General features: G+C 35.3%; 1 protein-coding gene across 1 annotated transcript in view; it reads left to right on the top strand.

Annotated features, from left to right (window-relative positions):
- IL1RL1 (interleukin 1 receptor like 1) overlaps positions 1-9,376 on the top strand; it is a 30,840-nt gene extending 21,464 nt beyond the window's left edge. Inside the window, exons 9-10 of the mRNA XM_020987882.2 lie at positions 2,550-2,717; positions 5,750-9,376. Of these exons, the coding sequence (XP_020843541.1) occupies positions 2,550-2,717; positions 5,750-6,099 (518 nt within the window). The 3' untranslated portion in view covers positions 6,100-9,376. The remainder of the gene's footprint in view (positions 1-2,549; positions 2,718-5,749) is intronic.
- Positions 9,377-14,456: the final 5,080 nt, after the last annotated feature.

Genomic DNA, 14,456 nt, shown 5'->3' with positions numbered 1-14,456 from the left:
TCATCTATGGGTCCTTTATTAATTCAATTAAAATGTTGTTATGTGTTGTTAATATTTTAATCATGAATATACTGCCAGTGACTTATGCTGAGAGCTATACTCAGGCCAGTTTCCAAGCTGAGACTATTATCCAAACTTTAATATGTTTTGCAATTAGATTTTTTAAAAATTGCTACTGAGGCTCTCATTTGCAGAAACTGGCCCAATTTCAGAGTTGTTTAAGATAAATTGTGAAACATGAATGTTAGTACTTAACCTCCCAGGATTATTGTGAAGATAAAATGAGAAAATATTTGTAAAGTGCTTTACAAGCCTTGAAACCTATCTAAATGCTAGTTATTTTTATTAATATTAGCAAAACATTATGATATTAAAAACAAATACAGATTCTGTTTGAGTGCCCACTACCCAAATGTGAACAGAGGTCAGTGAACTAGCCAGTTTAATGTATCTGTTAATAGCAATTTCATGTATGTCCACACGTATGTGTATATATGCATACATACCCATCGGCAGTTAGAGAGTATAGAGGCTAGAGTTTTGGACTTGGAATCAGGAAGACCCAAGTTCAAATTCTTCTCTACAAATACTAGCTGTGTGACTTTGGACAAGTTTTCACTCTTGGTTTCCTCATCTGTAAAATGAAGACAGTAATAGCACTCACCTTACAAAATTGTTGTGAGAATCAAATTAAACAATATATAAAAAATGCTTTGAAAGTCTTCAAATATACAAATCCAAGCTATGATACTCATTTAGAAATTCATAGAATCTGAGCTGGGAAGGACCTAAGAGACAATTTAGTCCAACCTACACCTGAAAAAGAATACTCCCTATAACAAATGACCATTCAGCCTATGGTTATAGACCTTTAATGATGCAAAAGACAGTACTCCTTTTCTCAAAAAAGCAAACCACTCACCACCAGCAACAAACAAAGAAACACCTTCAAAACACCCTAGAGCCTCCAGGACACAATCCAACCCCTAGCCTAGCATTTCTGGTTTTTTGTAATACCAGGACAGCAGCAGTTGTTGGAAATTTTTTCCTTACATCAAGCTAAAATTTGTCTCTCAACAATTTCCTCATTGTTCCGCTTTCCTTACCAAGCAGAACAAATCATACCCTATTTCCATGTGATAGCATTTCAAGTACTTGCGCACAGGAATCCTATCTCCTTTCAGCCCATTTTTCTCTGAGCTAAACATACCCCAATTCCTACAACTGATCCTTGTAAGGTATGATTTCCAGCCCCCTATAGTGTTGCTGTGTAGCCTTTTCAATCATGTCTGACTCTTTGTGACCCCATTTGGAGTTTTCTTGGCAAAGATACTGGAGTGGTTTGCTGTTTCCTTCCCTGGCTCATTTTACAGTGAGGAACTGAGGTAGACAGGGTTAAATGACCTGCCCAGGGTCACATAGCTGGTAAGTGTCTGAGACCAGATTTTAACTCAGGAAGATGAGTTTCCCTGACTTCAGGCCTGTCACTCTATCCCCTGAGCCACTTAACAAATAAGGTTAATTCATTTAGGTTAGATGTATGTTAGATTCATCCGTATAATCTATTATTTAGCAAATAACTATTATGTTTTCAGTTTATTCCCCAACTGTTACAAGCCTCTTCCTCCTTCTTGCTGTTGTCTTTTTTTTTTCTATTAGGATTTTCATGACTATACCTATGAGAGGGAAAAATAAAGAAAATGAAAAGTGGAAATTTACATTAGCAAATTTAATTACTTTCTATGAACTCAGTTACAAAATTGAATGGTTTCATCTTATTGATCAAGAAGACTCCCCATAAAATTTATTTATCCATAATTTTCATTATTTCCTATTAACAAGAGTAATAATACTATATAGTTTCATACTTAATTAGTTGCTACTTTGTGGGGTTTTTTTGTGTCCTCAATTATATCATTATGAATATTAAATGTTTGTTGGTTTGATTGATGGATTAAAATCCTTTGAAGACAAAAGTCATATCTTTATCTCCTCTCTCTTTCTTTTTTGTATTCTCCATAGACCTAATAAAATGATGGGCATATGGTGGAGCTCACTGAACTAACAGATATATTTTAATACATCTGTTAATAACAACTTCTTATATGTATACACATAGGCAAGTAGTTGGTACAGAGGCTAAAGAGCTGAATTTTGAATCAAGAAGATCTGAATTCATGTCAAAGTCATTGACTGATAAATACCTGTGGACTGATTAGAAAATCCTGGTTAATAATCAGATGACTCAGACTGGCTTACCTCAAACAGACCACACTTTTGATTTTTTCTCTATCTACTGTATTTAGTTGGAGACAAAAAAATGAGAAATCTGTGGTTAACAGATTTTTAGCAGCAAATAGCTGTTATAATTAAATGCCTAACATTTTTGTAGGGTTGAAAACACCCATGTATAACCACAAAACAACACATACATATATGTATATTCGTGTACATACATACCCATACTCACCCATGCCCCCCCCTTCTCTCTGAGAGTCAAATAACCATTTAAACACATTAATAGAACTTTGATTTGCTTTTGTTTTCAGATGGAAAGTTATATGATGCTTATATCATCTATCCCAGAAACTACAAAAACAGGACTGAGAGCGTTAATTCCATGGAATATTTTGTTCACCAGATTCTGCCTGAAGTTCTTGAAAAGAAATGTGGATATAACTTATGTATCTATGGAAGAGACCTTCTGCCTGGAGAAGGTGAGACTTTTAATTACTTTGCAACAATTCACTTTCCTTATTAAAGGATGTCAAATATAAATGCTTATCTCATCTCATTCACTACTAATGGATATCTGAACAAGACAGACCAGTTCCTGAGGCTCAGAGCTTAGACCTATGCCATGATTTCTTCCGTACCTTCAAGCACAATTTCTTCTATACCTTGTTCTTCAAAGCTCAATCAGTCACCAAGTTTCAATGTAACTACATTGAAACTGTATCAGTGGTAAAAATTCTGGAAGTTAAGCCTCCCCCAAAACTTAAACTTTGACAGTGCTCAATTATGCACCTTTTTCCTTCTTTTCTGCTCCTTACTCTTTCTACCACAAATACTAGGAGAACACAGGAATTCCCTAGTGTTATCTTGAAGATCTGAAGTGGTACTTGGAAGTCGGATTGGGGAACACAAGTTTTTTTGGCAGGCTGGTGAGCTAGACTGCTACATCCCTTTTTCTGATAAGATTGCCAGAAATTATAATAAAGATGTCTCAAAAATCTTTAATGGAGTTTCAAGCTTTAATAACTGAAAACTGCACTCAGACTTTAGGTTCACTCCAAATGTAACACTTTTGTACTTAGACAATCTATGATTCATTGGTATAATTGTTTCTTGTTTGAATCAGCTGGTAAATCAACTGTTTGCTGGGTATTGTACTAGGTGTTAGAGATATGAAGACAAAAATGAAATAATCCTTACCCTCAATTCCAGGTCTTAGTAAACAGTTTGATGAGTTGTTGTGGCCATTCTTCTGGTGATGATTCTATCTAAATTGAATAGAGCTTGTCTTTGCATGACAGGCTTATAATCTATCATCATTTGGCACTTGTAGCCTTTTTTCATCTTGGAAGAACCTAAGGACAGCCAGCACTACACTAACAGCTTTTCAAGAGCCCAAGGTCATCTACTTATCATAAAAAGTTATCCAAGTAGGATTTTCTTTCTATTTGTCACTTTCCCAGGTTCACACAGCTAGCAAGTGTCTGAGGCCAAATTTGAACTCAGGGCCTCCTGACTCCAGGGCCAGTGCCCTATCCACCGTGCCACCTAGCTGACCCCCCAAGTAGGATTTTAGTGGGGGCAGTATGTGGATGTAACATGAGAGTAATTTTAAATATCTGAATAGAACCAAGAGAACATCATATACAATAATAGCAATATTGTTTTAACAATGGTTTTGTCATTTTGACTATTATAAATATACAAATTAAATACAAAGGACATGTAAAGAAAGATGCTTTCTGCATCCAGAGAAAGAACTGATAAATAGAAGTAGGTACAGAATAATTGTGTGTGTGTGTGTGTGTGTGTGTGTGTGTGTGTGTGTGTGTGTGTTTAATGGTAGCCATCTCTAGAACTGGAGGTGGGGTGGGTGGGAAGGGAAGAAAAGAAAGGTGAAAAAAAAATTTAAATAGTAACTTTGTTGTGTATTTGGAGGGAATAGCAAGTTGTACATGGTACATCTGTGATTTCACGCGCAATCATCTTTTTATTGTACTGTGTTATGGAAATGCTTGTTTTGTTTCATGAATTGAAAATAAAATACATTTTTTAAAAAATATCTTCAGTAATAGCTTCTGGAATATTATAAAAAAAATTAAATGCAGGACAATTTAAAATGTACTTTAAAATGTAGGTTCCTTATACCTTCCTGAAAAAAGTCTTTCTCTAATCTAAGCTATGTACAATTTCTAGTATATCCCAAAGTCACATGACTAGTACTCAGTCAATAAACATCTATTAAGTGCCTACTATGTGCCAGGCACTGTGCTAAGTGCTGAGGATACAAAAAAAAAGCAAAAGAAAGTCCCTGCCCTCAAGGAGCTCACAAGATAGTAAGTGATAGAAATGGGAATTAATTTTCTGAATCTAAGTCCGATATTCTTGGCATTATTCTTCAGAGTCATCTCTCCTGGATCAAGGCAGATCTTGTTCTAAATGTTCGTGTTCTAAATGTTCCCAGATGTGTCCTAGCTTCAAGCACAGCTCTCTATTTACTATACCATGAAGAAATATGGGAATTTTAAGATTATAGGTGGTTGTTTATAGAAATAGTTGACATATAATAGGAATCATAGCTTTTGAGCTAGAAGGAACCTTACAAAAGATCTAGAAAGGCAGTATGGTGTAGTTGCTAGAGCACTGGAGTCAGAAAAATCCCAATGGTACTGATATATCTCACATGAAGCCAATGCAGTCAGGTATATGAGTGCCCTGATTTAGGGGCAGAGGGAATAGGAAAGCAGAAAAGTTTGGGAGAAGGGCAATATTTTTCTCTATTCAATTGCATTCTTTACTCTTCAAGATTAATGAACTGAGCAAGTAGTTGTGAAGTCTCTGCCAAATCACAGTAAGAGAATTTCTAAAAGTCTGTAATATGCTCTGAGTAGCCATTGAGAGAAATTATTATTTCTTTTTTGTATTAATAACTAATTATTAAATCAGCACCAAAAGTTTTCCCCTTTTCTACTTCTTCATCCAGAAATCAACCAGTGTGGGAAATCTTAGGCAAAGACTTACCCAGGCTAAGATTTAATCAGATAATAAAAGAAATTTTAAGTTTAGGCTAATGGGTAGATTCCTACTCATTATGTTTACTCAGATAACTCTGGGGAAATATTGATTCTTCTTTTGTCAGACAGGTGATATGGAAATTGATGTCTCTTTGACCAAGACTTGGGTAATCCAAATCACTTACCCCAAGACCCTCATTAGAACGAGCCCACATCTTACTGTAATATTAATTTTCTCATTAATTATTAACCAATCACAGTTGATTGCAACCCTCAAGAACACCCACTCTTCCAAAGGCATATAAACTGTGAGCCTACCGCCATGAGGAGTCGTTGGCATTCAAGAGGGCCACTGACTTCTTTTTATTAACAAACATGCTAGCCTTATTAATAAAATGGTTAAGTTACCCAGAAATTATGTCTCTTGAACTTTTAAAATGCCACACCATCAAACTAGCAAAGGAAGCATAAAAAATATCATTTTTCTCCTTTATTAACAGATGCAGCCAGTGAAATGGTAAAATCCATACAGAAGAGCCGACGGCAAATTATTATATTGAATCCCCAGGTGGAGCATGGTGAGGAATTTGCCTATGAGCAAGAGATTGCTCTACACTGTGCTTTGATACAGAATGACTCCAAAGTAATCCTTATTGAAATGGAAACAACTGATGACACCAGAGAACTGCCAGATTCTCTCAAGCACATTATTAAAAAGCAAGGTACCATTGAGTGGAAGGGAGATCATGTCACCAAAAAACGATCATTTAACTCCAACTTTTGGAAGCGTGTACAGTACCTGATGCCAGCGAAAAGCAAGTCCTTAGATCCACTTCACAGCAGCATATGAAGACTTGGACATTATTGTTGGCTTTCCCAAGCTCCTACTGACAAAAAAAATGCTTGCTTTCATATCTAATATGTCTTTAGATTTTTTTTATTTTAAGGGTAAGTTGATATTTGACCTAGAGGATGGGGATAGAGAGAAGGGAGTAAGCAAAGACATAAAGACAGTAAATACTTTAAGAACTCTTTTGATAGCTCTCATTCCTCTGTCCTACTTTCTAGTCAGTGCAAATGGCTCAGAAAGTTTTCCACTTTTTTTCTGCTTCTTCACCACTTCCTTCTTCTTTTGTCATACCCCAAAACCCAAGTTGTGTGTATGAGGGAAACCTTCTCTCCCTCCCACTTTCAAGTCTTGTTTTAGCTCATATATCCTTAGTCACCACAATCCACATTCTGAAAAACTGGAGTAATATGTTAAGGGTTAGGTTTTCATCAGTGATCAAGGAGTACTTCCAGAATACTTTCATACAAAGAGGCCTTAATGAATATTTGGCCTTAACCTAAATGCCAAAATTTCAGTAAATATTTTATTTCCATGAAGAGTACATAAACTAAGAAACCAGCTCAAAGAAGTCTCATATTTGTTTTATTTTGTACTCTTCATATTGAATATATTATCCAAATATGGAATTCAGGTTTTTCACTTTTAATATCAAACCTCTTCTCATATTTTTCAATGAAAAAAAAAGCATCTATTCCTACCCCCACAGTCCCCAAGGCATTTTACTTTTCCCTATGACATTTGCATGCACAAATATTGTTATTTCCATTTTACTATTGGGAAAAATCCACATATAATCATAATAGCTAGCATTTTAATAGCTCTTTAAAGTTTGCAAAGCTCTTTACAAAAAAAGCATCTCCTTTCATCCTTGAAACAACTCTGGTAAGTAGATGCTATTATTATTCCCATGTTATAGATGGAGAAACTGAGGCAGACAGAGGCTAAGCATATTGTTCAGTGTCATTGAGCTAGTAAGCATCTAAGATACAATATAAACTTGGGTCTTCCTGACTGTAGGTCTAATGCTCTATCCACTGTGCTATCTAGCTACCTATACAGGCAGACATTTAAAAAGGAAGTATTCCCTTGTAATGTGGAGACATAATAACATGATTTATGTAATAATTCCTATGTGTATTATGTGCTCATGATTGTAAAAGAGGTTTCACACATTTTCTTATTTAAGCCCTGTGACATAGGCAAAGCAAGTATTACTGTCCTTAAGATGAAAGAAATGAGTCCCATAGAGCTTGTTACTTGCTTAAGATCACACTGATAAATAAGGGCTGAGCTGGGACTAGAATCCAGGACTTTTCACTCCTTGTCCAGTGATCTTTCCTACACAGCCCAGTCCTCCAAGATGCTGGGTTTGGAGTTAAAGTATTTGGATTTGAATACTGGCTCTGACATCATCTATATTGTTGGGTAACTCATTTAACTTCTTAGGGCCTCAGTTCTACATCCATAAAATGAGGGGATTATATCATAGAGACTCTGAGTTCCCTTCCAGTTCTCAATCTATGATCCTATGACTCCCAGAAAGGTACTATGAAGAGAAAAGACACAGCTTCAAGACTTTCAAGTCAGGCTGTTGTTGTGCAAAATTTGGAAGCAATTAAAGTTTGTCATGGGGACTCCTCTATCCATCCTTTTTCACTTTTGAAATAATATCCTAACAGAAGACGTCTTCACTTATCTAAATGTAAATTTCCTTAGCTATAAAAGGAAGTGTTTGAACTAGATCAGGGGTTCTTAAACTAAGGTCCATGAATTTAAGAGGAAAAAAATTATAACTATTTTAATGTAATTGGTTTCCTTTGTATTCCTATATATTTTATTTTATGCATTTAAAACCATTATTCTGAGAAAGGGTCTATATGCATTATAAGCCTGCCAAAGGAGTCCATAACACACAGAAAAAGTTATAAACTTTGAACTAGATGATAGCTAATAGCTAGATGGCTCAGTGGATCACTGGACCAGGAATCTGGTTAGCCCTGATTTCAAATCCAGCCTCAGACACTCACTAGCCATGTGACTCTGGGCAAGTCACTTATCCTCAGTTTGCCTTAATCCACTAAAAAAGGAATTGGCCAACCATTCAGGCGTCCTTTCAAAACAAACAAACAAACCCTACAGGGTCACAAAGAGTCAAACAGGATTGAATAACAATAGTGAAAGAGATGTCTCAGGTTTTTTTTATATTTTAAAATTCATTTTAAACTTACATACAGAATAAGAAAAGAAAAAAAAATTGCCATGTACAGAACATGAGAAGATTCAATTTAAAGTAATAAATTTCCATTTCAAGAAAACCTATATAATAAATACTGCACATTGTTTTCAAAGCTGTTCAGCTTTTCTTTACTTCCTTGTAGGTTTTCTTTTGTTTTCTACTGTGCATGTTTTACTTTATTCCCCACCCCCAGGAAGGCTACAATTAAGCATGGTGATATATAGATATAGATTAAAACAGACACATACATACACATATACACTCATACACATTTACATAAGACCGAACTATGCTTGTTTCCACCTTGTCATCTGTTTCTCTGAAGCTGGATAACATCTTCCTTCATATGTTCAAGTCTTTCCATATTTTTCTAAATCAACCAATTCATCATTTCCTACACCACAGCAATATTCCAACCCAATCACATTCTATCTGAGAGATCATCTATGAAAGGTTTTCCCCCCAATTTTCTATATTCCTTGGCTGCATAGGCTTTATTTATGCAAGAAAATTTTAATTTGAAATAATCAAAATTATCCATTTTACACTTCAACAATGCTCTCACCTTGTAATATGGTTTAAGGTCTGATACTACTGAATCTGGTTATTTCACATCTTTTTCCCCTTGTTTCCGTGAAGTTCCTACTCTTCCAAATGAACTGTGTTACTATTCTTTTCTAACTCAGATAATTTTTTAATAATTTAATTAGTTTGGCATTACATAAATTAGATTAGGTAAAATTGTCATGTTTTTTATCATATATCCATAAACAATAAATATTCCAATTATTTAGATTTAACTTTATTTGTTTTGTGTTTATATTCATATAGATCTTGCGTCTGTTTTGGCAGGTATACTCTCAGGTTTTTTATACTGTTCTAAATATTTTAAATGTCCTAAACAACGTTGAATAATATGGCTGACATATAGTGTAGTTTCCCTATTTTTCTCTTTTGATTAAATCTATTTTAGCTTTTCCTTTGAGATCAAGATTACTACCCTTGCTTTTTTTACATAATAAATTCTACTTCTTACCTTTATTTTATGTTTGTATCTCTCATTTTTATAGCCTTTCCTGAAAGCAACGTATTGTTGAATTCAAGTTTTTAATCTATCAGATTCCATTTTGGGGGTAAATTCATCCCAATCACATTCTAAGCTATAATTATTTGTATATTTCCTCCTTCCTATTTTTCCTCACTATCCTTCTCACCCTATTTACCCTATCTCTCCTCACTCCTCTGCTTTACTTCAACCCACTACCTTGTCCTCCTATTCCTTAATCTACCCCTCCTCCAAGAATCGCTCCCTTGACCTCTCCCTCTTGTTTCTTTCTGAATTTAGAAAACTTTTATACACTTCTAGATATGTTATTCCCTCTTTAACTCATTCCTATTAATCTACACACTCTTCTGTACCCCTCCTCTTATTCTGTTCCTTCGCCTTCTCATTTCTTTCTTTCTTTTTTTATTTTTTTGGTTAGGCAGTGAGGTTAAGTGACTTGCCCAGGGTCACACAGCTAGTGTTATGTGTCTGAGGCCAGATTTGAACTCAGGTCCTCCTGAATCCAGGGCTGATGCTCTATCCACTGTGCCTCCTAGCTGCCCTGCCTTCTTATTTCTTTATAAATTTAGAAGACTTATACCCTTCTAAATGTATATGTTGTTCTCTCTTACGCAGATCTACTGTGAGTAGGGTTCCAGCACTACCAGCCCTCTTTCCACATCTATTTCCTCTGTATCAATTCTGTGTCTCATGCCTCATTTTTGTGAGATAATTAGTCTTTATATCTTTTCCTACACCATTTTGCTTTTTAGAATCAAGTCATACTCAGCTGTATCCCAATCTTCCTTTTGAACTACCCAATTACTAATGACAATCTTAGGCATGCAGTTTACATTTCTACATATAAAAAGTAAACAATCTGTCCTTTTGTTTCCCTTGTAATTGGCCTTTGATGTTTACCTTATATTTCTCCTGGATCTTGTATGTCAATTTTTCTATTAAGCTCTGTCAATTCATTGAATATCTTTTTTTTCCCCAGGATTATGCTTAACTTTGCTGGGTATGATATTTCTGTAGGTTTTCATGCTGGCATATCTTTCAGGTGGTGATTAATAGATTTTTTTTCCTATTTCTACTTTCCCCTCTTGTTCTAAAATGTCAGGACAATTTTCTTTAGTTGCTTCTTACATTATTGTATCAATATTCTTTTTTATCATAGCTTTCAGGTACTCTGATCATTCTTATGTTTTCTCTTCTTGATCTGTTCTCCAGATCAGTTGTTTTTCCTATGAGGTGTTCCACGTTCTCTTCCATTTTTCATTCTTTTTATTTTGTTTTATTATTTCTTGGTCTCCTATAACATCATTGGCTTCCCCTTGCCCAATTCTAGTTTTCGAGGAGTTATTTTCTTTCTTAAAATTCTGGATCTCCTTTTCCATTTGGTGGACTTTCTTTCCATAATTTTCTTGATTTTCTTGGATTGCTATTTTTTATAAAAATTTTCCTCAATCTCTCATTTCATTTTTAAAGTCTTTTTAAAGTTGTTCTAAGAATTCTTCTTGGGCAGGTGACCTTTTAATGTTATTCTTTGAGGTAAGAGAGGCTTTTTTTGCTTCAGTATTTTCTGAAAATGAACCCCAGTCTTCTCTATTCACATAGTAACTGTCTATGGTTGGGTTCTTTCTCCTTTTCTTGCTCATTTTTGTTTTGTTTTGTTTTGTTTTTTAGCAGCTATTATTATAATCACCTCTAGTCCTGGGGTATGAGGGTCGGTGCCTCTGGCCTCAGGTCCTTTTACTGGTGCTTTTTGAGCTTTGTCCTGGGCCTGACCTCTGCACTCCTTTCCTGCCCCAAACCACAGCTAGGGCCCCAAGGCACACTATGCTAGAAATGCCTTTGCTCTTTGAGGACCTTCCAGTGACTATAACCTTCAGTTCTCTCCTCTAGCCTGGGACTGAAACTGAGAACTCATCTCTCCTGTAAGTGCCCACAGCCAGCAGCATCCCCACCCCACTGCTGCAGTCACTGGTCGTGAGCTGGTTTTTTTCTCAACCTAGACTGTATCTCGGCAGCACAGCTGGGCCTGGTACTGCCTTCAATCTTCCCCTGCTCAGACGTCAGACTCCCCCATGCTATCTATGAAGTGAGAATTTCTGTGGCTGAGGCTGAGGTTACCTCCCAACCCAGCTGCCCCCAGAGTTTATTGTTTGTTTATCATTTGCTTATTGTTTCCATGGAGATAGACTGGAAGTGTTCACACTTCACGCTTGCTGAACTCCATCCTGGGGTCAGATCTCCAGTAATCCCAGGAGGACCTCTGTTTTGCCCCAACTCTTGTTTATCTTTGCTGCTCTATGTTCACCCTGAGGGGCTGTTTTGTCTTGTTTGTGGAGGAAACCTGGAGAGCTTGGAATTTTCTGACCTATCTCCACTATCTTCTCAGAATCCTCTCCTTTCAGATACAATATTCTATGAATCTGTAATTTTAATTCATATAAGATTTATTTTTATTGTACCTGTCCTATCTATTCCACAGGGTTGTCAAAGGTCAAGTGAAATAATAGATGTGAAAAACCTCTGTCACTCAGAGCTTGTCCATACCATGTTCCCTATGAAAATTTCTTTGCTCTATATTTTGTCCCCTTAGAAACCAGGATATATACTAGGTAATTTGCAAAACTAATTTCCTACTAATGTAGTAATGGAAAAAGGTGGGAAACATCTTCATATTAGCTGGGCTTCTATATAACCTTTTTTGGTTGTCTGATTTTAATTTAGCTACATGATTTTCAGACTGATGAGAAAACTTTTTTTTGAGGGAGGGGGGCTGCAGCAAGCAGAGTCTTTCACACCTACATCTTATGACACCCCATAGGCAGTTGGCTGCCATTTAGTGAAGCTGCTCCTGTTGCCACACATTACCATAGTTTCAATAATCTCATAACTCAATTTCTTATTTTAGTGCTGCTTAGGAAGTAGGGTAGAGTGAGAGGCTGACAGCTTTCAGGAAAGGCCTTCTACTTTACTGAAAAAATTAAGACCTTCTCACATGGCATTCCTTGGATTTAATCAACGTCCTTGATCTCATTCTGCCATTACCTATGGGACTAGCAATACATTTTCTCTAGGCACCCTCAATCTCAATCTCTCTCTTTCTCTCTCTCCCCTCTCCCTTCCTCCCTATCTCTTTCTTTTTTCCTCCTTTCCTCTCTGTGTCAATGCTTGATTAATATAATTGCACAGATTCCAGTTTAAGATTTTCTTCATTTATTGCATATATTATTTTCTGGTTCTGCTTATTTCACTCTTTGTCAATTCATAAGTCTTATTTAGCCATTCTCCAATCCATGTGCCCATGTACATATTTTATTTCTAGTATTTCCTTTTGCTGCCATAAAAAGAGCTATTATGAATATTTTTTATATATAGGACCCATTTTTGACCTCCAGGATATATACCCTACTAGTAGGATCCTTGAGTCAAAGTGTATTGATATTTTACTTTCTTTCTAGCAAAATTCCAAATTGCTTTTCATAATGGTTGAACCAAGTCATGTATCTACTGACAAAGTATTGCTATTGATCCTCTTTTCCCATAGCCCTTCCAACATTAATTGCTTCTCTTTTGTCATCTTTTGAAATTTACTGATTGTGAGATGAAACCTTAGAATTATGTTAATTGGGATTTATTTTATTATTAATGATTTGGTACAAGCTTTGAAATATCTGTTAATAGTTTGCAACTGTTTTGAGAATCTTTTTTTGTATCCTTATCCACTGAGGAATGACTTTTGGTCTATATATATTTGTGTTAATCTCCTATAAATATTATATTATGCTCCTATCAGAGATATTTGATGTGAAGATTTTGTTCTTGAACAACTTCCTTTTTCATATTACCTGCACTGATTTGTTCATACAAAAAAGCCTTTTAATTTCATGTAATAAAATTCTCTATTTTATCTTTCATTACTTCCTCATGGCTAAGAATTCATCATTACCTCTACCAATTTTTCTCTAATTTTTAAGATGGTATAACCTTTTATTTTTAGGTCAAAAATACATTTGGAGCACTTTGGGTATATGGTATAAGATTCTGGTTGCTGCACCACTTTCTAGTTTTCCTAGCAATTCTTGTTATGAAGAGAGTTTTTTTCCCCTCTCATAATTTGTATTGCAAACTGGGTTATAAAGTTCATTTGTTTCTGATTTTGTTCCACTGATATACTTGTCTTTTCTTTTTGAACCAGTACCAAATAGTTTAGGGCATTATGGCTTTAAGATGTAATTTGAGATATGGAAATAGCTGTCTCCCTTTATTAATATCTTTTTCCCCCACTGATATTCAAGATCTTTAGTGCTAAATGTGTAAGTTAATTTAAGTAGTGTTATTATTTTTGTTATGTTGACACAGCCCAATCATGAACAATGGCTATTCCTTCAATTACTTAAGATACTATTTAAAGAGTGTTTTGTGATTTTATCTAGGCATTAAAAATATATCTTTAAGATGATATCCTGGTATTTTATTTATTTTCTAATTACTCTGAATGAAATTTCCCTATCTATTAATTCCTCCTAGATTGCATTAGAGTGCTACATATAAATGCTACCAATTTTTGTGGATTAATTTTATATCCTCTACTTCTGTGAAATTATTAGTTATCTCAATTAGTTTGTTTATTGATTTTCTGGGGTTTGTGGTTTCTATGACCTTTCTTATGATATGCTTGTTTAGAATTATGTTATTCCAAGTGTCATCCTTCCTCTAGGAATGAAAAGGAATGGATATTTCTTGTTAGAAAAAATACATAGGGGCAGCTGGGTGTTGCAATGGATAGAGCACCAGCCTTGGAGTTGAGAGGACCTGAGTTCAAATCTAGCCTTAGACACTTACTAGCTGTGTGTCTCTGGGCAAGTTACTTAACCTTGATTGCCTCTAAAAAAAAAGAAAGAAAGAATAAATATATACATATATGCACATGCACACACACACACACACACACACACACACACACACACATATATATATATATATATATATATATATATATATACACATGAACATATATAAAATATACAGAAGCTCAAACGTTAAAAACTACAAGTACCTCTG

Source organism: Phascolarctos cinereus, unplaced genomic scaffold (assembly GCF_003287225.1).
Source record: "Phascolarctos cinereus isolate Bilbo 61053 unplaced genomic scaffold, phaCin_HiC Scaffold_7;HRSCAF=346, whole genome shotgun sequence".
NCBI lineage: Eukaryota > Metazoa > Chordata > Mammalia > Diprotodontia > Phascolarctidae > Phascolarctos > Phascolarctos cinereus.
This window is presented reverse-complemented; position numbering and strand designations above follow the sequence as displayed.